Source organism: Sciurus vulgaris, assembly GCF_902686455.1.
Source record: "Sciurus vulgaris genome assembly, chromosome: 1".
NCBI lineage: Eukaryota > Metazoa > Chordata > Mammalia > Rodentia > Sciuridae > Sciurus > Sciurus vulgaris.
In genome coordinates, this window is record NC_136461.1 from 37,975,238 (window position 1) to 38,001,881 (window position 26,644).

The 26,644-nt window shown below is 45.0% G+C and overlaps 1 protein-coding gene across 4 annotated transcripts in view; it reads right to left on the minus strand.

Annotated features, from left to right (window-relative positions):
• The window catches only part of AGBL4 (AGBL carboxypeptidase 4), a 1,452,665-nt gene that overhangs the window by 42,135 nt on the left and 1,383,886 nt on the right, over positions 1-26,644 (minus strand). For all 4 annotated transcript variants that reach the window (XM_079154653.1, XM_079154652.1, XM_079154651.1 and 1 more), the window contains 2 exons: positions 17,905-18,057; positions 14,656-14,818 (listed from right to left, as the gene is read on the minus strand). In XM_079154653.1, the coding sequence (XP_079010779.1) occupies positions 14,656-14,818; positions 17,905-18,057 (316 nt within the window). The remainder of the gene's footprint in view (positions 1-14,655; positions 14,819-17,904; positions 18,058-26,644) is intronic.

The window sequence follows — 26,644 nt, forward strand, 5'->3', positions numbered from 1 at the left end:
CTTACATCAACTCACCTAGTCCTCACAGAAACCCTGGGAAGTCTGAGCCATCACCTCTATTCAGCAGAGGAGGATTCTAGAGTCCAGAGTCACACAGGGCTTGGAATTGATTTCAGAACCTGGGGCCTGCTAACCACTGACCACACCTGCTCAGATCCCTACCACTCTGGCCCGGGCCAAGCCTGTGCCACTTCATTGTTCTGGTTTTCTCTGCAGCTCAGTTGAGACAGGATAGTCTTGAGGACGATGAGGGGGTGCACTCTACCCCATGGCTCTGTTTCTAGAGTTTAGCCAGACCTCAGAGAGCTGCAAGCTTGGACTGTGTTTTGGGATTGTGCCCTTGGCTCTCATCAGGGGACATTATGAGAGGCAGCCACTTGACACTTGTGCTGGCATCTTCTAAAGGCATGCTCATGAGGCCACAGGCCACCATGGCCTCTGGGCTTCCAGCACAAGTCCCTGGGTGAGATGTTTTCTTAAGAGCTCAGTGCTAGAAAATGCCTTGTGCTACTTTATTAAGGAGTGAGCTTTTGTTGTAACTTGCCACAAATGATAAATAAAGGAGCAAGCAAATGAAAACGACTGGCCTGTGGACACACACAGGATGTTAGGTGGGGCCTGGGGATATGATTCTTTCCTTATCACAAATTTTCCCTGTAATATACAGTGGAACAGAGACTCCCCTTGACATTCCAAAACCTTCTGGTTGCTCTTAGCTCTGCTCACAGTCCCTGATCAGATGCTCAGACAAGAAGTCGGAAGAGAGACAGTGAGCCCTAAAAGACAGTTCCTTCAAGGTGAAGGTCAAGTCCCCATTTTTCTGAAAAGCTCAATAAATGGAATTTGAATCTGAATCTGGACTGGGGTGGGAGAGAAGAGCGAGGGAGGGAGGGAGGGAGGTTTAGGACAGATCTAAGAGGAAGAGGAAAAAAGACCTGTCTGCAGATGAGAGATGAGGAAGGAGACTGCTGAGCTCCTACCAAGGTCAGAGCATAGAAGGTCAGAGGTCAGAGTGTATTAGGCATCAAGGTCACCTCATTCAGTAGTTATGGTGCTAGAGCACTTGGGAACTTGCTCAAGGTCATCTGAATGGAGAGCACTGGGTTTACGTGTAGATTTGAGTACAAAACATTTCCACTACTTGTCCTAAGAGAGGAGGGAAGGAAGAAGAGAGAGGAAGCAAGAGCTGAAGAGATGGGAGGAGAAGGGGGAGGTTGTGTGGCGGGAGAACTCAGGAAGAGCAGAAGGTAGTAGAAGGTGCCTAGAGCTATGAGCAAAGGTGTGTGTATGTGAGAGTCAAGTCGACAAAAGACAAAGAAAAGACATGGAAAAAAGGAGAATGAGAGAGAGGAGAGGGATGACAGAGGTGGGGAGGAAGGATGCCTACACAGAGAAGCCTGGGAGCAGATGGGGACTGCTCCTCCCTCCTCCAGCCCCACAAAGGTGGCTCAGCCCCCAGAGCTCAGGTCTCAGCCCAAAGGACAGGGTGCCTTCCAGTCCTCTGCAGAAGGCAGCTGACTCTCAAGGCCCCATGCACCTCTGGGACCAGGAGAGGGCGCCTCAACCTCAAGCAACGGCAAGGAGGCTGCAGCTGGAGTCCCCAGAAGGCAAGCAGCAGAGGGAGAGAGCAGGAGGGAGGCCATAGTCTCAGTAGTTCTGTGGTACTGTCAGACCCTGGACAGCACCTCTGGGTGGCGCCAGATCCCTGCAGACATGGGCTGGGAACTGCACTGATTTGGGTCCTCCCTGGTTACCTCTATATCGGGCCAGTTCCTCCTCTGGGTCCTGGCCCTGTCACTACCCTATTCCAGATCTGCTTCCTGTCCTAGAGGGTACTGTGACTCCCACTTCTTCCACTCCCTGCTCTTTTTCACTAAGAACGGCTCCTTGTATAACTACAAGATAAAACAGTATTCCAAGTTACTTCTTACCTACCATGCCGTTTGACTTACACAATTCACAAGGTAGGTGCAATCAAAAGAATGGGAAACTGAGGCACGAAGATGGAATGTCAGTAACCTGTGGTCACATTTGTCTTAGCTTTTTGCCACTATGACCAAGGGATCTGACAAGAACAATGTAGAGAAGGAAAAGTTTATTTGGGGTTCATAGTTTCAGAGGTCTCAGTCCATAGATAGCTGACTCTATTGCTCTGACCCAAGGTGGGACAGAATATCAAGGTGCAAGGATGTGGTAGAGGAAAACAGCTCAGAGCATGAACCAGGGAGCAGAGGGAATGTCCTCTCTCACCAGCGACAAAATACATATATCCCAAAGGTACACCTCCAGTGACCCACCTCCTCCAGCCACACCACCTGCCTACAGTTAACTCCCTGTTAATTCCTATCAGGGGATTAATGCACTGATTAGGTTAAAACTCTCATAACCCAATCAATTCACCTCTGAACTTTCCTGCCTTGTCTCACACATGAGCTTTTAGGGGACACCTTGTAGCTAAACCATAACAATGCTAAAAATTAGAAATCACTGGACTTTCCAACTATTACATTCTATGATGAAAACCCAAGGATCATAATTCCTTCTCACGACATGTTTCCTCAACATGAGATTAAAGAGGGCTTTTGCATGCTGTCTCTGAGCACCAAATATCAAACTTGGTCACACTGAACCCTGGTCCCTGTCACAGATCTACACCATTGACTGAGTCCTGAGACTGAGCATTACTGACTTTTTCCTGGTTTACAAAAAAAAAAAAAAAAAAAAAAAAAAAAATTTAGTTATGCCAGTAAGTACAGATAATGGAATCTGACTCAGTGGGATTATCTGAGCACCCCAAATGCAGTTTTAAGAACACTGGTATTTAAGAACCATAAGAACCCCTTAAGAATATTAAAAACCCTTCATGGAAGATTCCATGAAAATTATAACCCAAAAAGATTTCATCTATTCCAATGGCCCAGAAATTTAATCCTTCGATTTCATGTAATTCAATTCTTGGCTACTAATGGCAATGACAGTAGTATCATTTATTGAGTGCCTACTATGTTTCAGGTAACCTCTTTGGCACGGAGAATATTTCTCAGTGTTTCCATCTATTAGAAACAAATCTGTGAAGGAAGTACCAGAGTCATCACTGTGACATGGGCAGACTGAGGCTCCGAGGTTGTCACTTGCCCTAGGTCACACAATGGTTAGATAGAAGAACAAAGATTTGTATCCAGGTCAGCCTGGATGCAAAGGTCAGGCTCTTTTTCAATCTATTGTTTTACAATTGCACCTGTTATTTACTTTTCAGCCATAAACTCCTCCACTCTATGGCTGGTTTCTTCAAAGAAAGTGACTTTTAATGGGGCCATAAGAGGATTTAATATCAGAAGATAGAAGTTCTATCTTTGAGGAGGCATTGCCCTGCCACCTATCAACTGTGTCACCTGGACAGGTTCCTCTGACTCCGTCTCTGTACTTCTACAGCCTACGACTGGACTGGCTTAGGATAGCAACTCAGGGAGAAAGCACAGCTCCCTCCCCTGACCCTTGGCTTCCTTGTTTATAAAATGGAGAAAATAATCCTCAGCTCTCTAGATGGTTGTGAGGACCAAAAGACGTGATGGTCTGCATGCACTCCAGACATCGGTAACTGCTATTGGCTTCCAGGTGGCCTGCTCAGGGTACGGCCTTCTGAATGTGCTTTACAAATACCATTAATATGTTTTGCTTTGCACTGAAATCCGTGAATCCTCTTTCCCTATCCAACTCCAGGCAAAATCTGCGTAGATTGAGAGCAGTGTTCCTGACTCCTCCTCCCTCTGACTTCCTTCTTACATCCTCCCAGTGTGAACTGACTCTCACCTCCTGCCTCTCGAGACACATCAACAAGCCACGCACGGCCACAACCCCAGCTAAAGGCACTTGTCTCAGACAGAGCTGGCAGCTGCCTCCTCTTATTGGCAGCACATTTATCATCTTGAGGAAAATATTGATGGATAAGAAACTCCAGACAGGCAGCATGTCTTAGCTGTGCGTGCAGCCTGAAGTGAAATTTGAGGTGCCGGTTCTGGGACTTTCTGGACAAAAAGGAAGGTTGTCCTGTGGTGAATGGCCCATGCTCCCAGGGGTCTGACAAAACCTAGGGATGACTGTGTCCAGCACATAGTAGATGTTCAATAAATGTGAATTGAATCCAAATTAAATAAACTCTTTGAATGAGATCTGGTGGGTCCTCATTTGTCCCAAAGTTTCAACTTACAGATGGAATTCGGGAAGGGAACTGATTAGCTCACCACATAGCAAGTCAGCAACAGACACCAGATTAATAAAGTACGTGGCTCACAACTCTCACATCAGTATTCTGTCCCTTGTGCCACAACCCCACTAGGTCATTTCCCCAAGTCTCTGACCAGACATCGCAGTCTGAGAAACTGGACTATAAAATACAATGTGATAAACCTGGAAATTTCCCCAAAAGATGTACTTTCGAAGTCATCTTTGAGGGAATGCGTTCTCTTAAAGGGCCAGCTGGCAGGGTGTTAATGGTGCTGTGGTGCCTCCATCTGACCCCATCCAACCTCCGCCCTGCAGCAGCAGGCAGTGACCCCTCCCCATAGCACTGGCGTGGCTGTGGCTCACGTTCCTCACCAACAGGCCCCACAGCCCTCTCCAGCTCCATGGCCTCTCATTCTGTCTCTTGGACTTGCAGGCCCAGACTCGTCCAAAGGAGACAAGTCTCTTAATGCTCTGGACTTTGCGCACACCACTTGCTGCCTGCAAGGCCCTTCGCTCCCTTCTTACCCTTCTAGATTAGGCCTGAGTCATGGTGCTTCCTTGCTGCATCTACTCCCACCCCTCAAGGCCAGGTTAGCTCCTCCTTCTGTCCACCCCACGTGCTCCTCTTTGTCACCACTGTCCTGCGGTTACTTGTCTGCCCACCTCCACCATGCTGGAAGCATAACCATGGAGCTCTGCTCCCTCAAAGACCAGCACAGGGCCTGGCATGAAGCAGTCGCTCAGTTGGTGCAGCCCCGGATTCTAGACCCCTCCTGTCATAGAGGGTCAGATGAAGCTGTTCCCAGGGGCCCTTGTTTTGAACTCTAGGGCCACACCACAGATCTACTCCCTCCGCTCCATGAGAGCTCTTTAGAGATTTGACCAAGGCAAATATGCTTCCTAAATGTTCTCTTTCCAAGAAAAGCACCTCTGGTTTCTTTACCAGTTCTTCACAGGTGTTAATTTTGGACCTGGTGACCATCTAGCCTGGTTGTTTCAGCACTGAACGTCCTCAGTCTCAGGACAACCAAGGCAGTTGACCAGCTTAGCCTTGTGTTCCTTTTCCAACCTGGTTCTTCAGGGGCCATGCACCATTTACCACTATCTTGCATAGAGTGGGGGTCAGAAATAAACTCTAAGCTCCAGGGGCTGATCACAATAGAGGGCAAACAAAGGCCAGCTCCTTCTTGCCCCTGTGGGGACCCAGTATTGATTTTGGCAGGAGAGTATGTAGTATGTGGTGGATATGGTGGTAGACACATAAACTTGTTGGTCAGCATTGAATTTCGTAGTTAAGAAGCCTAACCCAATTTACTACACAGGAAACTTCATGTCCCCAAATCTTTACTTCCAAAGAACTTCTGTTTGGTTGTATAGAACCATCACTATAATAAACACTGCCTAACCAGTCCCCGCTCCCAGACGAGCATTCTTGGGCATCTCCCCATTCAACCATGACTTACCAAGCACCTGCAGTGTGGCAGCTCTCTCTCATTCTCCTTTGAGTTGCTCAAAGTTAAGCCCAAAACTGCAACTGGTTGGAACTGATCATGGGTCAAGTCCTCCCAGTTGGGGCACTCTTCCCACATTTGTGCAACAGGAAGGTGGGAGCACTAGCAGTTGTGTACCTAAGTGTGTAAGGGAACCTGAAAACAGACAGTCAGATTCAAGTAACTTAGAAACCAGCTCGGATTTCTTCTGACCGTCAGCTGATAACCATAATCCTGAAACAATATCAAACTCTCTTTATCATCAACTTGGTTTCCATGGAGCCGTGCAGTGCTGCTAAGTGAAGGCTGACGGTTATCACTATAAAGCAACTTTACAACTTTGTAATTTGTAGCTCTCTGCTGACAGTAATATTAACAGCATTTGGAATTATGGCTATAAACTTGACAACAGCGGATAAAACTCTTAGAAACCTCATCTTGGTGCATGAGGGAGGTTGGGGGAAGGTAATGGTATTTTGGTTTTCTAGGCCTGGGCAGGAGGCGTTCAGGGGCACACTTTGATGTGGAGGTGGGGGTAGTTGGTCCAGAGCAGGACTCACAAAGGGCAAAGCAGCTCAGCCCGGCCTGCAGAGAGCAGGTCTGGGTGGCATCTGACAGCTGTGTTGGGATGATAGAGAAGGCAGATAGGTCAGGGTAGGCAGCAGGAATTAGGGAGAGGTTCTGGGAGCTGGAGGACAAGGACTAGCTGGCTGATGAGTCCCAACCTCTGGGACTCAGAAGAGAGTCCTGTCCTTCAGGGAATGGAGGGAAACACAGGCTCACTGCAGAGCAGAAAGCAAGGTAAGCAAAGGCCTGGAGGGCAGAGTGGAGAGAGCAGCCCTTTCCAGATGGATTAATCTGAGTTTCAATCCCCACTCTAACACTTAATTGCTGTGCAGCCCTGGGCAGGTTATTTGATTTTTCTGAACTTGAGTTTCCCTACTTCTCTCTCAAAGGCCCAAAGCAAATGATTCTTTATGTCCATCCATCCATCCTCGTAGTCTTCCATCTATCTGTTCATATACCAACTTGCCACCTACTGATTTGGAAAGAAATGAATATCATATGATTTTATCTCCTAATCTAAAGGTAGGCAAATTAGGACCCAGAGCAGAAACAGACTTCCCTAAACCTATGTGGGCAGAGAAAGGCAAATCCAAGGCTCCAGTGCACATTCATGAAGCACATTCTCAAGGTTATTATTTTGACCACTCCTATTGCTAATATTAGTCATTTTTTGATTCTTTCCTCCATTCAGCCAGTTATCCAGTAAGTATTCACATAAGATTGAACTCCTGTCAATCTGTAGGGAGGAGAAAAAAATATTGACAGATCTCAGTAGGCTAGCCTCAGGTTTCCAAGACCCTCTGGCTGAAGTTCATTTTTGCTTATGCCTCTTAGCAAAGTTATGACCCTGGATGTGATAAATAAGAACTAAGAAGACCTAAGTACCTTTACATGTCAACAAGTCAGACCTGACTGCTTTCTACTCCTCTGTCCACCTAAAAAGTGAAGTTTCCCCCTCAAGAATGAAGTTTCAGCTCCTCACAGCCATGCACGCGCGCGCGTGCGCGCGCGCGCGCACACACACACACACACACACACACACACTGATAATTCCTTTGAAAAGCACAGATCACAGAACTCATCTTCCTAGTGGCCCAGCAGATGCCAGGTGGGGCAGGGCCTTCTTCCATTTCATTCATTCCCAGATTCATTTGCATCCCCCAGAGTCTCCCCTGATCAGGTTCTATCTGGAGAGGTGAAGTCACTAACCAAGGTCATTCAACTTTATGAGGGAGCGTGAGGCACTAGGCCATACTGGAACTGGGATCCTGACTCATCGTCTGGCGTCCTTTTCACCAAGGGACAGAGCAGAACCTACCTGGACAGTGCCCACCCAGACACTCACTTCCTTCATTGTGACATCAACATGCCTCAAACCTATTATGGAACTTTTTAAAGCCCGCTACTTTAGGCCCTCAGAGCCATTCTCTTTCTGGATGTCACGTGAGCCCCTTATACTCCACACAGCATGAAGAGAATCCAAACAGTCCCCTCTGCAGCCCTTTTTGCCAATGGTCCATGTCTTAGCTATTGGTCCTACCATCTACCATGCTGTTCAAATCAGGAAACTTCTTGACATTATCCTCAGCCCATATTCAAACCATCAGCAATATCTCAGACCCACCTGTTACGTATTGGAACACATTAAATGGAACTGTTTTCATTTGTGGTTTCAGCTGAGACCCCAAGACTGTAGATGCCACATTTCAAAGTAAGGAGAGAGACCACCACTTACAAAAGAAACCCTGAGACCAGTGTGTGTGACCTTTGGCTCACCTGTCTTCACATAAAAGGGCCTCTTAAGAATGCAGTGATTCCCACAGCAGCGAACCACCAGACCACCAGGGGCTGAGGAAGGAACCACAGGCCGCCGCCTAAGGATGCATTTGCCCATAGCATAGATGTCCTGCATGGAGAGGGTGTGTCTGAAGGAGCCCAGGAGTGTGTGCCATGCCGGGTCACCACAGCCCTAGTCACCTAGGCCGTTCTGCCCCTTTCTTCCTCTCCCTCATCCTGCTCAGGCTCAGAGGGGAGGATGGGGGAGAAAGTCAGGCAGACCCTCACTCCCTCGATCACCATGAGACAGGCTGAGCCAGAGGGTGGAGAGCGTTTTTCTTTGAAGAGATTTGACGGTTTTGATTGGACCAGACATAGTAATTGCTGAACTGAGACTATTTTGTGACTAGAATTAATCAGAGAACTTCTAATTTCCTGAAAGCGATCGGAAACTCGTCAGGCCTGCCAGAGCTTTTGTATCCCTAGATCTATGGTCTAGATCCATCTATCTCTGAGGACCATGGGGACCAACAATAAAGTGGTTTCACAATGGCACCTGTGAGCACTGCGTATTCCACACACCTGTCCCCCTTCCGCACGCCTCGGCCCTCTCTCCGAGGCTGGCTCTGCCTGCGTTTATTGATCACCGGTTGTTTCCGGCCCCACCCCCGCTACCCTGGACACTTGGACAGGGCGCCCTCTCCCTGGCGTCTGGGCTCTCTCCAGCACTCCTCTCTGCCAGGAAGGCTGCGCCACCCTTCTCTCCCTGCCTGAATCCTCTTCGCCCTGGAGTTCTGAGCCTTAGTTTCCCTTCCTCTGAGAAGGTCTTCTTCCCACTCCCCTGACCCCAGCTTGGCTGGATGACTCCCCCTCTCTGCCAACAGAGCTCCCCCTTGCCAGACCATTTATCCCTCTGTGTTGGGTGGTCTCTTTCCCTTTCCTCCTCCCCTCAAAACTGTCTTCTTGAAGGCAGAGATGAAGCCTGTTCATCTGTCTCTTCCTGCTGTCTAATGGGTTTTCCTTGGTAAATGAGTAGATTAATGATATCTTCCATGTTTGATAAATGTTTCATAGGCCCCCATGTGAAAGATATAGTGGGGTCTGAATTGAGACCAATCCAATTAACTGATTGGAAATCTTGGCACCTTCTCTTGGCCAGCTATACCCTTCTCCCAGAGCCAGCATTATCAGATTTCATCATGGCCAGGGCTACGAGCCTGGGTGGAAACCAGTCTGATCAGGACCCAAGGTCTCCATACCCAATGTTTTCCCCATCCGTTATGTCAAAACACTGTTTCCTCTTGGCTTGTAACTGTACCATAAACAGAGACCAGAGAAGCGCTGAGTTACTTTATGATTCCAGTTTAGCCTTCTCTCTCTCTTTTTAAATCATTTGAACAGAGCATATTTATTATTTGACAGGCCAGTAAAATGTAAATAGGGTTTGCGGAAGAGTGGTCCAAAATTCTCAGGAATTTATTGCTTCACAACAACAACAAAACCAATAAATGACAGGAAGGAAAGACAAGAGAGCTAATATTTAAGAGTACCAGTATATGTTCAGTGATTTATCTTTCATGAGAATACGGATTTTCCCATGCAACTCTCACAACAACCCTGAGAGGTAGATAATTGTTATCCTCATTTCACAGATGAAGAAACTAAGGTTCAGAATAGTGAAATAATGGGGTTGGAACCCTCCATGAGAATGATGTGAAGCAGAACTTATGACAGGCTAGAGTCCCAGAGGCCACTAGCCAGGGCAGAAGTCTCTGAGGATGTCCCTCTTTAGATTCTGTTGAAAGCTATGGGCATTCCCCCTAGAAAACAGTATACTCCCCCCCCCCTTTTTTGTGGTGCTGGGGATTGAACCCAGGGCCTTGTGCATGCAAGGCAAGCACTCTACCAAGTGAGCTATATCCCCAGCCCTCCTCCCAGAAAACAAACTCTGTTTAATTACTCACAACTTTTCATACATTTTTAGATTAGCATAGATTTTCTTGAAGCCCATCTATGGGCCTCCCAATTAAGAACCCTGAAACTAAAAGACAAAAGTAGCTATTGACTTGGCCTCATCAGCTGTCTAGGATACTTTTTTTTATTTACACTGTTAGATTAGAAACTCCTATGTTCATAGAGTCACTAAATCTTAAGGCTCATAGATTCTTGATTTCATAAATTCATCTACTCATGGAATTATATAACTTAGACTTTAGAATTAGAAAAATCTTAGAATGTCAGAGCTGGAAGGGATCAGTGGTCAAGTCCACACATAGTCTTTTTCCACAACAACTCCAAAAGGTAGAAATGTTGGACCTGAGCCTAAGAAAGGGGACAAGGGTGGCTTGGGGCCACTCAGGCATAGTGGAAGGATAAGGGTTCAAACTGCCATTGCTGACTTCAAATATGGATCATTGGCAACAGAAGGAATGTCATGTGGCCTGCATGGAGCTGGGAACAGTGGGCAGGAACATCTGTGGAGCACCTACCAGACTCCAGTGGGTACTAGGGTATTGCAGATGTAGTGATCCTTTCACCCTCCTAATAACCCTGCAGTGTGGCCGTGGTTTTTATTTTACAAAGGAGGAAACAGGCACAGAGTGATCAAATAACCAGCCTAAAGTCGCAGAGTTAGGTAAACATCAGTGACCACATCCATTGCTCTATTTCCTGATGTGGTAGAAAAGGAAGGTCAGAGGTCAGGACCTAGGTCATGTTTAGCTAGTGCTTTTCCAAGGAGAAAAATTGAACCACTACATATGTTCTGGCCTGGACACTACTGTCAACCTGGGTGAAATATCCCTCAGGATTTTCTGCCTCCACCAGCCCTTCCCTAATCTCATCCAGCATCTTCTGGCTAACTAATATGGTCTCCGTGAGTCCTGGTTACTGGGAAGGAGCCACTCTGGATGATAGACACAGGAAACTCCATGCCAACAAGCACACATAGCCCCAGTATGTGAACCAGCTGGCATCTTGTGGTGACCTCACCAAGGCCCTTTGCCCCATGAATCTTGTCAATACAGTTCTACCTCCTTTAATATAAATGCCGGACCTCATTCACATTCATGAAAAACTTTCAGTGTTTTGACCAATAGTCACTTAATATTTAGAGAACACAGTCATATAGGTTATTTAATGTAATCACAGCTCAGTGGATTATTATGTCCTCCTGTTACAGATTAGGAAACTGAGGCCCAGTGAAGCTATACAACTGCTCAAGGTGGACCATGTAGTTAGTCGTGACGGAACCAAGATTCAAACCCAGATGTGGCTGAAGCTATGCGGCTGTTCTCTTTGCATAGTACTACGCTTCTTTGTGAAAAACTCTCATTTCTACTGCAGGGGCTAGAAATGTGTGAAAGTCCTCCCTCACTTTGTAAATGTGAGGGAGCGCACCTCAGAGAGTCTGGAGGACTCACTGAAGGGCGCCCGTCGGGAAGAGGCTGGTGCTGTCATCAGAATCAGGTCTCCTGACTCCCTGTCTGGAGGACACTTTCTCCCAGACCATATTGCCCTTCCCATCAGACCATGTAATTCCTTTTTCTGATTGGGACATGGAGCCAGCAGCCAACAAAGATCACAATCTGTCTGCTGAAGTTTCCTTCTGTTATGAGAGGTTTTTTTTTTTTTTTTTTTTTTTTAATATGCATTTCAAATAGGAACCAGGTTAAGTCACCCTTGTGTGTGTTGAACTGCCTGCGCTTTCCTGGGGCAACTCTGGCTTCCTCTTCCCACCCTCTGGATGACAGAACAAGGCAGGACGGCTCCAACTGCACCGCGGCCTGCTCAGTTCTGCAGCCTCTCTACCCACTCTTGATTCCATCCATCACCAGCTCCTGTGCTGCACTACCACCTGTCCATTACCAAGTCTTGGCACTATGTTCTATATACTCTGCAGTCACCATCTTATCCAGACCTGAGCTCTCTCCCACCTGGGCTGCCCTAAGAGCCTCCTAACACAAAGTCCCTGCCTACCATCTTGGCCTCCTCCAATCTATCCTTTTCACTGAGGCAGGGTGGTTTTCCTCTCCTAATTAAAATCTATTGCTCTCCATAGCCTTCATATTCAAGTTCAAATTCCTGTGGCCTATCATTTCACTTACCTCTTGTATCTGCAATCCTTCAGCCATGCCGAATCACTTACAGTTCCTGTTTCTGCCCCTCTCTATCTCCCCAACCCCATTGGACTAATTTCTATCCAATCTTAAAACTCAGCTTACAAGTCTCTTCTTCAGGAAAGCCTTCTCTGACTCCAGGACTATTTTGAATGCTCCCTCACTTGCACATAAAGACCTTTTTGTCACTGCAACATTCCCTGTGCCTTACCTGGCCTGTGGTAGGCACCAAATATATATTTGTTAAATGCCAGTGTCTCGTGGCTTTCTATAATTCCTCCACTGCAAAACATATCATGCATATTTTAATTGTATCTTTCCTTTTCCATCTTCCCAGGTAGAATGAAGGTTCTGTGGACCAGGAGCCCCGCCTTCTTGCTCAGTATTTTCCCCTAGGTGTCCTGCCTGCTTCCTGGCATATACTAATGGTGTATTTACTTTTGACCAATGAGGACTAGTTATTGAGGGGCCTGGGCTGAAGGAGGGGTATTCTACTAAAAGTACATTTATTTCCACCACAAAAGCATTCCACAGGTGCACCTATCCAACTGGACAACAGAAAACAAGACAAACCAAATTCAGGCCTCCTCTGGATGGCCATGTCTCATTGGAATTGCACTTCAGAATCCCCTTTGATGTGCAAGCTCAAACTCTTTCCTCTATATCCTTTGCAATCATGTTGTAGGACAGTAAAGTAGCTGCAGAGTGGAATGTGACCTACTTGTGTATTAAGGAGATAGGGATCCTGGAAGTCAGAGCCACACCCCATCAAATGTGTGGGAGGGGGAGGGAAAGCATGACACATAAGGAATGGACAGGACGTGGGCAAATGCGGATCTCCACTGCAGGGCAGTGCTCCCTGGGCATGACAGAGCCAGGTGAGTGGAAAGCAGCGCTGGGGAGGAGACTCTCAGTTCTTTTCATAATCTCTCCAGTGTTCTACAGGGTTGGCACCTCTGCCCTATCACCAGCCTAGCCCTTGCTGGCACTTCCCTAGGCCACTTCCCTGTCTCCCAGGTGCATAACAAGACACCTGGGAACCACCATGCTGCAACCTAAGCCTTGCTGCAAGGAGGAAAGATGTTTTCCTGCACAGAGTACAGTGGCATGATGGGGACTCCATAAACACTCGCTGAGGGTTGAAGAGGGGCTCAAAGGATGCCTACCTTTCTGGGGAAGGAGTATTTCCACATACAGTGAAACTTCTATATCTGCATGTTCCATCCACAGGTTTGCCTCCAAGGACCCAACTAGCCGTGGAGAGAAAATATCTGAAAAACGTGTGCCTGTACTGAACACATACAACTTCCTTGTCATTACTCCCTGATGACAGTATAACAGCCAGTCTATAGGTTCATATTGTGTTAAATATTATAAGTAAATCTCAAGATGATTTAAAAATACACAGGAGAATGTGCAAAGGTCATATACAAACTGTACCATTTCATATAAGGGACCGGGACATCCAAGAATTTTCGTGTCCGCAGGGGTCCTGGAAGCAATCTCCCATGTACTGAGGGACAACTTATATGGATTTCATTCCACCTTTTCCTCCCTTCCCCAACTGTAATACTTTCTCTGAGAAAAATAAGGGTTGGGAAAGGAGAAATTGATCAATCTAAATTTTAAAAAAAATAGGTGAAAGCAGACTCTATCACAACCTTTGACAGTCCTGATACAGTGACTTTGAAATAAAAAACAACACTTAGGAAGCTAGAATTACTAAATTCTACCTAAACAAATCCAGCAGGCTAAGAAGTAACCGCTCATTTCATCACAGCAAACTTAGCAGTTTTCAGAGAAATCTGATGAGAAAACTAAGGAGAACCAATTGGTCAAAAAAATACAAAGGCAGAGAGAAAGATGCACAGAGGCCGAGAGAGAGACAGGGATGGCAGAGAGGAGGCAAAGAGAAGAGAAAGAGAAAGAAGCATTGGAAGAAGAGAGGAGACAGCTAGGAGGGGAGGAAGCGGAAGGGAGGCAGGGAGAGAAAGCAAGGAAGGAAAACCAGCGAGGAGAGAGCAGGAAAAGTCAGAGAAGCAGGTGCACAAGGAGACAGTGGTGAAGAGAGAAACCCGTTTTGTGTGATCCGAGTAGGAGGAGCCAAGATGGTCAAGCTGTTCCTCAGCCACCCGGAGCATCATGGAGCCTGGGCACTCACACACTGCAGAGGGCAGAAGACTCACGTGATGCCTCACCAGGGGGGTGGGGGAAAGGTGAGAGCAGCAGGAGCAGTAGGAGGTCCAGGGGTCCAGGGGGCCCGAGGAAGACCTGGGTCTGGGGGAGGTCCAGGTGAAGGGCACATGAAGGGCAGGGCAAAAGGGACAATCCAAAGCGGCCACCTCCACCCTCCCCTCAGAGTCTGGCCTTTTCCTGAACCGGAATCCTGATTTCTGACCTGCTAGAAAATCCTGGCAGACTTGGACTCTCCTGGCTGGATGAGACTGGCCCAGGGCTGGGTGGGAATCCGCCAAGGATACAGGCTTCTTCAGTGTAGGGCACAGCAGCCGTGGTGCCCCCAACAATGTAGCTGTAGAAGGACACCTCCAGGGTGTAGCAGTAGGAAGTGTGGTCCAGGAGACCACCCAGGAAGCGCCGGCCAGTTCCCGCCTTCACGGCATCCCGGTTGAAGGATGTGCTGGACTGAAAGAGTAAGTAAGGAGAAGAGAATCAGGCCTGGGCACCCGCTGGATATTAGGTTTTGAGTAGATCTTACACTTCCTCAGTCTCAGCTTCCTCATCTAAAAAGTGGGATATTCATCCCACATCTCAGGATCTTCATGAGGACTGACTGAATAAACAACATGATTAAATGAAGACCCAGCGGAGCTCTTGGGGCAGCGTAACTGCTGCTCAGCAACTGTCTGTGGAAACTTGAACGGGGACAGATGGAGCAGGAAAAGTAGACAGGGAGCAAGAAGCAACTCTATTATGATGATAATCAGAATTAAAATTTGGATAGTGATTTCAATTTTATAATATTGTTGCCCATTTAGGCTTCCAAAGAATCCCCTGAAGTGGGTGTGACATTTCACCTCTCTGTAGATGAGGAAACTGAGGCTCTCAGAGGTGGAGCAAGTAAGCCAGACAGTAGATTTGAATCCAGGCCCAAGTGACTCCAGGTTCCCATTAGAGATTCTGAACTCAGGTCCAGTATCACCAGAGGTTAGGGACTGTGACTGTGTCTTCACTAGGGTGTTGACAGTACCCATCAGAGTAGACAGACAGGTCAGACTCAAGTTCTCTCCAAACATGCTCCGCCACCCCCTGGTGGTTGTGACCCAGGGCACAGACCTGCCACTAAGCTGAGGCAGCCATAGAGGTCCTTTCTCAACCCAGTTCTTGTGATCATACCAGAAAAATTTCAGACATGTGAATCAGAGAAGCAGGCATGAGTTTATTAGAAAGGATGGGAGAAAGGAAAAGGGAACACTCTCAAGGGAGAGTGGGTCTCCTCAGAAAGGAGAAGGATGGGGTGCCCCTTCTGCCCTCTGGTTTTTCTGGGGGTCCCGGAGAAGTTTCCAAAGAATTCCAACCAGGTCCACCTATCAATAGCAGGAGGACATAAGATTTCAAGTCCCTACTGCACATGACAACTTTAGGTCACTTGGGCCCATGTAAACCAGTTCTAATTGGACCCTTTTCTTACAAATTTTATGATTAGGGGGAATTATCCCTATTTCCCTGAGTTCTGGGCTCTGGATTGTGTAAAGGGTCATAAAAGCCCACCCCACGCCCCACCACAAGGTAACTTGTGCTCTTTTCATTGCATTTCAGGCCTGCATTTCTCCTGCAGATAACAGGTTGTTTGCTGAGAGATATATCATGTCCTGTTGACCTAAGCCAAGCAGGGCTGCAGGTAAATTGCTTTTTTTTTTTTTTTTTTTCCCTGTTGTTTGTTTGTTTTTTACAAAAGAAAGCATGTGGGGGTCAGCACAGTGGGCCCAGTTTATAGAATCGCTTTCTTAAGCTCCTGTTCCCACCACTCACGCCTGTCTATTCCCATCAGTGTGACAGCAGGCAAGTGGCCTTATCTGTCACAACCTCACTTTCTTCATCTGTAAAGTAGATGTGATAAAAACACCTTGTTCACAGAGTTGTAAGGGTCAGTTTGCTGAAGCTTCTAGGGCATTCTGTGTGAACCCATGTACATCTAAGTAAATGAAGACTGGTTTTAATAAGAAGATGTGTGTCCTATTCAGAAGTAAGAGAGAGAAGGAAAACATGAAAACAGGAGAGATAGAGACAGTGAAAGAAACAAAGATGTGTGTGCTTGTGCAATTTAAGGAAAAGGAAACAATCAGAAAATCATAAAATGGCAGATCTGGAAGGACTTTGAAATCCACGTGGCGAACTACTTTCCCATTTTGAAATCAGGCATTGAGGATCAGGCACAGATAGTGATTAGAACTGGATGTCGCCCTTAACTCCAGCTCTGAGCTCCTGTGGGGGCTGCGTGGCAGGAACATCTTCAAGAATCCCAGAAATAAGGCTCCTGGGTTGGGCTCCTTTCTGAAGGCCCTGAAACCTCACCCCTGTGAGGGTCTCTGAAACCAGACACTTCTTCCAAGGAATCTGGACCCAGGAGGCAGCAACCTGCTCTGAAATTGCAGCGGTTTCAAAAAGACAGGATTGTAGTGGTTCCTATGGAAACAAACATGGCCGTTTTTGTCCCTTAACTGCAAATGGGCAGCCACCTCCTTCAATTCTATCCCTATGCTAGGTAACCTTGCGATGCATTCTCAACTTTTGTGATCCTTAGGAGTCTCTTGGGTATAAAGAGAGGACTAGACTAAACAATCTCCATTTCCTTTTCTGGTCTGACATTCAAAGATTCTGGGATTCAGAGTGCACTTTACCACACAGAGAAATTCATCATCTCCACTAATGTCCAGCCTGAAGCTACAGGCAGGTGAGTGTTCAGCTCATCAACTTCAAAAATTGCTATGACCTTTGTAGACCTCTCCTCCTCTGGCCACATGGAAATAACAAGGCCCAGAGATTTAGTATCAAAACAAGTAAAATGGGCAAACACTCTCCCATGTCCCCACACCACAGGCTGATCCCCATTCCTGTCTCTCCTCCCTGTTCTTTCACGATATTGCTTTGTGCTATGAATTTTTCTAACTCCTGCCTAAGGTCCTCTCCAGTCTCCTCACATGGGAGGGGTAGTGAGAGCATCCGCCTCTGGAGTTGTTGAGGTCTTTACGGGCTGCAAGGCACTTCGATATCTAGAGTTGCACATTTTCACCAGGACATGCAGGACAAGCCGCTGTAGACATGGAAATCATCACTCAACAACTGCCGACAACGAAATTGAGGCCAAGAAAGAGTCATGGAGGAAGAGAATGGTGGGTGACTGACCCCTTGTACCAAAAAAACTGAGGGAGATGAAAACAGGCCCTGGGCTGGGGCCTGGCACGTGGGAGGCATCAGTGAGTTCCTGTCCCTTATTAATGCTGGAGTCAGATCCACTAAACAGATGCCAGCTCATCAGACAGACCAAGTGCCAACTTTTCAGGGGCTCCCTCCCTGACTGGTCCTGAGTGCCTGAGGGCATGGTCACGGCTAGTTTACCTCCATCTCTATCACCCACGCAAGACCTGGCACAGAGTAGGTGTCCCATGAAGGTCAAACCACACTGAACTGAGCCAGAAGAAAGGGGGGGCAGGAGGAGGCACAGAGGCGTGCAGGGGCTGGAGCTGGGTATGCAAGAGCTCTTGACTTACGTAGGAGAAGTCCTCGGCATTCTGGCAGAGGAGCTTGGGGAAGATGGCCTGCCTCTGGAACCGCTCCTCATCCTCAAAGATGTTGCCATACATGAAGCCATTCATCATGGTGGAGTGGGCGTGGATGTCGATGTAGAACTCCAGGCTTGTTTTCTGTTGAAAGAAAGAATAACAGCTCAGAGGTCTGAGACCGTAGAGCTTACCTTAAAGGGAACAAGCACCATACAAGCATACCCTTTGCAGCCGGCCCTGTGGGTCAGCAGATTTGGCAACTATTTGCAGTGTGATCAGAGGGGTTGAGATAGGTCAGGATCAATTTCTCTATTCTCGGGGTCTGCAAGCACTGCCATTAGCATCCCTCTTTAGGGGTCTTCTGAAGAAGTGAGGTTTTGTTGAGTTTAGTCATGATGTTACTTACTCAGTTAACAAATTAATGGTTAGACATTAGTAGAACATATTCCTCTGATTAATAAGAAATAACCTTCCAAGTGATACAGTTGTATTTACTTTGGGCCTACTTATAGTTTTACCCTAACTCACCATTTCATGCTGGGGTACCTGGTACAAATCAGGCTCTCACTTTGAGCCTCAGTTTTCTTATCTGAAAAATGGGTATCTTAATTCCAATATCACAAATTTACAGTGGAAATTAAACACAGTAATAATAATAATAGTTACTCTCATTTTCTACACATTTAATGTGTGCCAAGGACTATTCTGGGAGCTTTGCATAAAAAGTCTTAGTTAATTCTTTTACTGAACTTATTACCTGATGCCATGCCTACTTCCCTGTAACATATAAAGAGGGGAGATTTCTGAAGGAAGTCTGTAATCTGTAAATAGCATTGACTAGTCTTCCTCTGCTCTCTACTTTTGCATATTAAGGCACTTTCCCAGCTTGATATGGTATTATTTTTTAAGCTTCCCTGAGAGTAGGGGAACTCTCTTCTTTACAGAAGCTTAGTGCCTATAAGTGAAGGATGCAATTGTGGGTAAAATGACCAAATAAATGCCCCAAAGAGATTACCCAGATATCATAACGGACTGGCAGAAATTGGAAGCACCTTTAGGCCATTGGTTCTTCAATGTCCCTCAAATACAAACCTCTTCCTATATATCAGTCCAATACCTATTAGTCCTTTCTGAGAGTAATGGAGGACCCAGATGTGGAAGGGACTTGATCAAGCTCCTGGAATAATTGGGACTGACACCCAAGTCCCCTGACCCCAGCACAATTAACTTGTCATTATCAGTGGCCAACATTAGAAATAGCCAAGGCAAATTCTGGTCACCTCTCTGTCTCCTTTCTAGTACATAGTCTGGGGAAAGAAGAAAAGTCCACATTTGGAGGGATTCTCCCTCCTTGGGACACTTTCAAATGAAGTTAAAACCAAATGAAAACCATGTTGCTTCTAGAATGTGGGCTTGATGACTGTCATTTCATTTGCCTCAGAGTTGGAGTGAAAAATTATCTCTCTGCAAGCTCCCAGTTCTCTGGGTAGCGTAGCTGTCTTTTGAGAGATACAAGATGCACTGCTCTGTGAGATATTAAACTCATCATTTCCAACTTTGGAGGTGGAATACACAATGATTCAACAGGAGCCCCATAAAAGTCATCTTTGCAATTTTATTTTCTTCAATTGTCTGTCTTTTCCTCTGAGCTTTTGATGAGCTGCAGAGGAAAGGAGGAGGTAGAGAGATGACTTAAGAAGTGTATGAGGGAAAATCTGAAGTTTATGTCTCCAGATGTCAGAAGTGAGAGAGAGCCTTGAAAATCAGTTTCTCTGACCTTCTCCGATCAGCCCTGAGCAGGGAGGTTGCATGCTCAAGTCTGGCCAGCAAGTTGGTGGAGGAGCAAGAACTGGAACCAGGCTCTTCAGATAACTACTTGGCGTGGTGTCCCTTGACCCTCCCACCTGGCAGCTCATACCAATAACCAATTATAATTGGTTGGTTCATGTGATCCAAAAGTAAAAATGTCTGAAATTCACAGTGAAAAATCTCCTTTCCACCCGTCTTCCAGTTGCTCCGTTATGCTCTCCAGAGGCAACTAATGTTATCAGGTTCGTATGGATCCTTCTGGAAGTAGTTTGCATTTATCCAAATAAATATTTTCCCCTCTCCCAAATGCTAGCACCCTAAACACACTATGCTTTTCTTTCCTCTGAATATATTGGAGGCGATCTTTCTCAATAAATAAAAAATTACTTCATTCTTTTTAACAGCCACATATAAACTAACCAGTTCCCCATTGACAGTCATCTAAGGTGTTTCCAGTCTTCTCTTGCTATAAACAATGCTTCAGGGATAGACTTTGCATATAACACCATTTCACACATCTGCTATTATACCTAGGATAAGTTCCTAGAAGCAGAATTTCCATATCCTACTTGCACTTACAATCCTGATAAATACTGACATACTGACCTTAGAAGGGCTAGGACAGTCGTAGGCAAGAACTGGTGTCTCTTTTTCAATTACCTTGGCAAGACGGGTGGAATCAACATTTTTTTTTTAATTTACAATTTGATGGGTAAAAAATGATGTCTAAGATTACTTTAAGTCTGAATTACTTTTACTGTAATTATCTTCTACTTAATTATCTTTTACTGTAGTTATCATTTTATATGTTTAAGAACTATTTACATTTTCTTTTCTATGAATTGATCATTCATTTCCTATACCCATTTTAAGAAATTAGGTTGTTATGCTTTATTTCTTATTGATTCACCAAAGTCATACATTAGAGAAATTAGCCTTTATAGGTAGTACAAATATTTTTGTCATTTGTCTTTTTACTTTACTTCTATTAGTACATTTTTTCATGAAGAATTTTTTATATGTTAATTTTTTATATGTTCAGATTTATCAGTCTTTTGTGGTGCCTGGGTTGAATTCTTTCACTCTTCTGTTTACTGCTGTATTGTTTATTTTTAAATGTTTTGTTTCCATTTCAATTTATATGAATGTAGTTTGTGAGGTAAGGGTTAAATTTTATTGTTCTAATACTACTATTGAATTGTACATGTTTCCCCACTGACATGAAAATAATTTTTTATCATATAATTTTTTCTACATACCTAGCTTTAATTTTAGACTTTCTATTCTGTTCTAATCATTTGCCTATGCTCAGTATCACACAGTTTTAATTATTTTCTGTTTATATGGTTTTATATTTGGGGAACTATTATCACCTCATTATGCCTCTTTATCTGAATGTTCATGGATTTTCTTTCGTATTTATCTATCTGATCTTTATAATTAGCTTCTTTAGTTTTCCTCACCCTCTCAAACCTTGTCAATAGTTTCAATATTTATAAAACAATCATTTTAAATTTGTAGATTAACCTTGGAAGAATCGACTGATGACTTTGAGCCTTCCCATTTATTCAAGGCTGTATTTAGGTACAGCAGTTAAGTTTTAAATCCAGGAAGTTGACATTTTTAGTTGCTCTTGTAAGTGATATTTGTTTCCATTAAGTCTTCTCATTGATCATTCTCTGTAAATGTAAAGACTTTGTTTTCAACGAAGTTTGCACCTATCCTCTTCCCTATTATTATTGGCTATAATCTCAAATTTGATTTTCTTAGATTTCATTTATTTATTTTTCAGAATATAATTACTGAGTACCTACTATATGTCAGACAATATTCTAGACACAGGAAGTACATGCCAGAAGGTATACTGAGCACTAAGGACACATAGTAGTGAAGACAACAGAAGGTTCTTGATCTCAAGAGTTTACCTTCTGTTATGGTTAAGATGTGACATGTTCCACAAAATCTTGAGTGAGAAACAATGTAAGAAGGTTAAGAGGAAAAACGATTGGGTTATGAGAGCCTTAACTCAAACAGTGAATTAATCCCCTGATGGGACTGACTTCTTTGAGTGACTGATTCTAGTGACCTTTTGAGGTTCAGCTCAACGTCAGAGGCCTTTCCTGATCACCTGCTACCTACAGTAGGCTCATCTACTCCGCCATTCACCACCTGTGGCTCATCTAGTGCATTCCTAGTATGCACAGCAGCCCTCCACTGTCCTGTGTATCTGCTGTATACAGTCTGTCATCCCCACCTGGGTGTCAGCTCCTTAAAGGCACATCCTTATCTGTCTTGTTCACTTCAGGTCCTTCTTGCTGGGGCTTTGATGTCAGTACTTGCTACCATATGTCCAATATGGTTGATAGTTGGAGTTCCTGGAGTTCCTTAAGAATAGGGCCAGGTTTGATCCAACTCATCATCATCTCTTACTTGGCCTACTGTTATAATAGTTTCAAAATTTATTATTTAATTCATTATAATTTTATGGTGTTTATAACTATATATAGTAGTGGGATTCATTGTGTCATATTTGTAGGTGCGTGTAACATACCTTAATTAATCTCATTCTCCAGTACCCTCTTTTTACTTCCCCTCCTCTCTTCCCTCTCTGCTTATGTCCCTTCTATTATTATTTTAGTTAGTGCATTATAATAATACATATAAGTGGGATTCATTGTAGTATGTTCATACATGGACATAGCATAATTTGGTATATGGAGAGATGAAATCTACCAAATTAATTTCAATAGCTTTTAAGCTGATGTCCTTGCTGCCTCAGAGTGATTTTTTTGAACAAAATAGGTCACGCTCCTAGTTAAAACTGGTTGTACAGTTGCCTGCTACTCCCAGGATAGAGTTCAAGCTCCTTAACATTGTTAAAAGGCCCTGCACATCTGGTCCTTGCCTGCAGTTCCAACTCTTACCACTTCTGGTTTGACACTCTACACTCCAGTCACACGGAACTACCTAGAGTACTTCAAACCACTTTGCTAATGGCTTTTCGCGTTTACACACAATATCTCCTCTGCCTAGAATGTACTTTCTCTAGCTTTTCATACGCTTAACTCTTACCCAGCCTTAACTTTAAGGCAAAAACTGAATAGATGCCTGCTAGTCCCATTTCCTTTTTCTGAGCCAAACTGCTATATTGAGGAAGGCCATGAAATTCATATACATTCAGTCACATTCTCTCTTATCTACCACATTGAAATCACATGCAAAAATAATGGTATCATAAGAAGGAAGAAGAAGGAAGAAGCCCATGTCTCTGAATTAGAACTGACCAAGGAGTCACCTGACCTGTATTCAGACTGTGATGTGAGAGAGACACAAACCTTCAGTATATTAAAACATTGAGGTTTAGAGATTATTTGTTATAGTTGAATATTATTCATCTTGACTAGTATAATATCTCAGTTCAAAAACCTTATTTTGTCCCTCAGCCTGAGTAAATGGCCTCTTCTATGTGGCATAAGAATTCTTTCCATCTCCCACTGGCATGAAAATGAGCTTTTGGAGGGCAGGGATCTTATACTGTTGATTTTATAAAAACTTCATAGGACCATAATGAGGCTTGGTATACAGTAGGTTGCCATTAAACGTTTGATGAAGAAATGGATGAGAAAATAAATCTGTGAGAGGATGAATAAATCAGCGAGTGCACTGATACATCTTACACCTTTTCTAGTAGTAAAATGGTCACTTTTCTGCGGCCACACTAGAGCTGCACTAGAGCATGAGGTGTGTCACAAATGCAGGGCCTTTAATTATAACTTGAGAATGAGAATAGAAGGGGGGGGGGTATCTCTGTTATTTCCTTCCAAACTTAAGAACCTTAATTAAAACCAAGTGATGAAGGGCTGTCCCCTTGCCAGCAGCCAACAGCTCATCCTGCAATCAGGGGCCTAAAGAGTAAATTAAAATCAGTGCCAATAAAATTAAAACTACCTTGGGGCATATTTGCAACATAATTTAGTGTGGAGTTCGCTTCCTCCTAGACATCAGGGAGGAAATGGGTTTTCATTCTACTTCCTAATCTGCTTCCCTGCTTCATCTCACTCGGCACTGGCCAAAACCTGAGCTCGGTTCTCTGATGTGGTGTGCTACTCTTCACATTTGGGTAGTATCTCAGAGTTGATCATATATTTCATCCAGCGGAGGAGGGAAATCTGGGAAGGGCATAGGAGCTTTTATCTCAGGTCAGGAGGTGAGGAAGAAACTGAACTTGGGAAAGGATCATAGCAAGTTGATAAGGGTGAGCTTTGCTATTTTTTTCCACTTTTCATTGGAAGGAAAGGAACAGAGAGCTTAATACATAGCCAGAGGTAGCAGAGCTGGGACTGAAACCCAGGCTGCTGGCTGCAAGGCTCCACGCTGCATGTGCTGCTGTTCTCTCAAGAGCTTGCAGCCTAGCAAGGCGATTGCCAGGTCAGTCAGGCAGGCCCCAGACAGTCCTTCACCTTGATGTGAGGTCTGGGGACTGCTGGTATTAGCCACTCAGAAGGCCATTGAGGTGTGTGCGGGGGGAAGGTACAGGAAGTGTTAGGGAACCTCCAGACAATGTTCCAGGAAGTTGATTCCTCCATAGGACTTGGGCAAAAAATGTCTCCAGTCTATTCCTTTTGTCATCAACCAAAATATCTCCTTTTCTGTTACTTTAAGAAGTAAAAGGTATTGCTGGAAGTTGGAAAAATTGAGAATTCTTTCTTTAATAACAACCAAGGAAATCAAATAAACAAAATAATGTAAAGGTCTTGTGTCATGTTTTGTACAGATAAATCTCTGAAGTGGCATAGTTAAGCCTTCCTACCTCAGGTATGTCCTGAATGTGCCTGGACAGAAATTTCTGACACCAAGAGGGATGGACAAATCAAGGGGAGAAAAGGAGGAAGACTACATTAGACATTTAGGCAACTGACCCAGGGAACCAAAGGGATAGGCCATGGACACTTCATCCCCTGCTTCTCTCCCTCTCACACACCAGCCTTCCAGAACTTCTGTAACTTTCAAGTGCTCTTGTGCTCTTCTGCTCTGTGCTTTTGTGTCTGTTATTCCTTCAAGTGGGAAGACTCATCCCCTGCCTTCTTTACACCAGCTGGTACCATCTTGCTCATCTTTCACAGTCCAGCCCAAATGGTCTCTTGTCAGAGAAGCTTTCCCTAGCTCCCTCAGGATGAAGCTCCCTTCTCTGGACTCCAACAGACTTTTAGGACATCCTTTCATTAAAATATTCATCTATTTATTCTTTTGACAAATATTTACAGGAGGCTGACTATGTGACAGGTGCTATCATAGGACCTGAAGTGAACAAGACAGATAAGGATGTGCCTTTAAGGAGCTGACACCCAGGTGGGGATGACAGACTGTATACAGCAGATACACAAGACAGTGGAGGGCTGCTGTGCACTAGATGAGCCACAGGTGGTGAATGGCGGAGTAGATGAGTCTACTGTAGGTAGCAGGTGATCAGGAAAGGCCTCTGACGTTTGAGCTGAACCTCAAAAGGTCATTAGAATCAGTCACTCAAAGCAGCTGGCATACTGGGCATGGGGGCCCACACCTATAAGTCTAGGTACTGGGGAGGCTGAGATAGGAGGATCACTTGAGCTCAGCAGTTCAAGATCAGCCTGGACAACAAAGTAAGACTCCAGTTTAAAATTTGAAAAACTGAGTACTACCAAAAACAGCTGGCAAGAGAATTCTGTGCAAACAAAGGCACTACAGCAAGGGAAAGTGTGGCAGAGTGGAGGCCAGCAGCTGGATTGTGAAATAAACTGCAAGTGAGTCAGAGAGCTTTTCAGAGTTCACACCATGCAGGGCCTGCTGGCCAGGGTCAGGGTTTGGCATTTATTCTACGTACTGAGCAAAGTCATATTAACAGGGAAACACTGTAAAAGGATATCCTGCCCATCATGGAGGTAATGGATTTTAGGGACAAGAGTAGAGGCACTTGAAACAATTCTCCTGAGAGCTTAGTAACTTTATTAGAGTAGCGGCAGTGGAGATGAAAAGAGGACATATTTGGTAAATATTTGGGCTACTGCCATAGGACCTACATATGGGTTATATGTGGGAAGAATCAAAGATGAATCAAAGGTTCATGACTTGAGCAATGGAGAAGACAGCACTGCTGTCTATAGGAATGGAGAATATGGGTGGACCCCTGTTGGGATAGTGGCAAGGAAATTGAGAGTTCCGAGTTGGATTTCTGCAGTTTGAAATGACCATTCGAAACCAGACTGGAAGTATCAAGTAGGCAGTTAGATTTATGGAAGTAGATCCCTGGGAAGAGGACTGGACTGGAGATACACAGGTGGGCATCATTGGCATAGAGATGCTATGTAACACCCCTGAGAGGAGTCCCTGGACTGAGCTTGGAGACCTACCAAAGTGAGTTTGCATAGAAGAGACTGTGGAGTTGGCAGGAACAAGTCGGAGGAAAATAAGGAGAATGTGGTTTTTACACGAAAAACAACAACAAATTTGTTGTAATAGGAGGGTCCAGTCTGTGATCCCCTAGAGGACCCAGGCCCACGTCTGGTTCATCTCCGTACTCACCGGACACATCAGGCCTGGCACTCGGGATATTTGCTGAGTGACTAAATGAATAAATAAATGAATGAACCAGGTTTTCTGAACTCAGAGAGAGAGAGGCAATGAGGGATGTAGTGACAGGGCTAGACTCTATCAAGAGGAGCTGGGGAGGAAATTATAACAATGTAGCACTTTCTTAAGTGCCAGGGAATCATTAATATTCCCACAACCTTATAAGATAGAAATGTCACTTACAAAGAAGGATGCTCAGGAGCAGAGGGGTTAAACAATTTGCGCGGGAACCCCTGAATCACATAGTAGTAACTGGCAGAGCCCAAGCAGTCAGACTCTGTAATCCATGCTCCTCACCATGACACCATCAAAG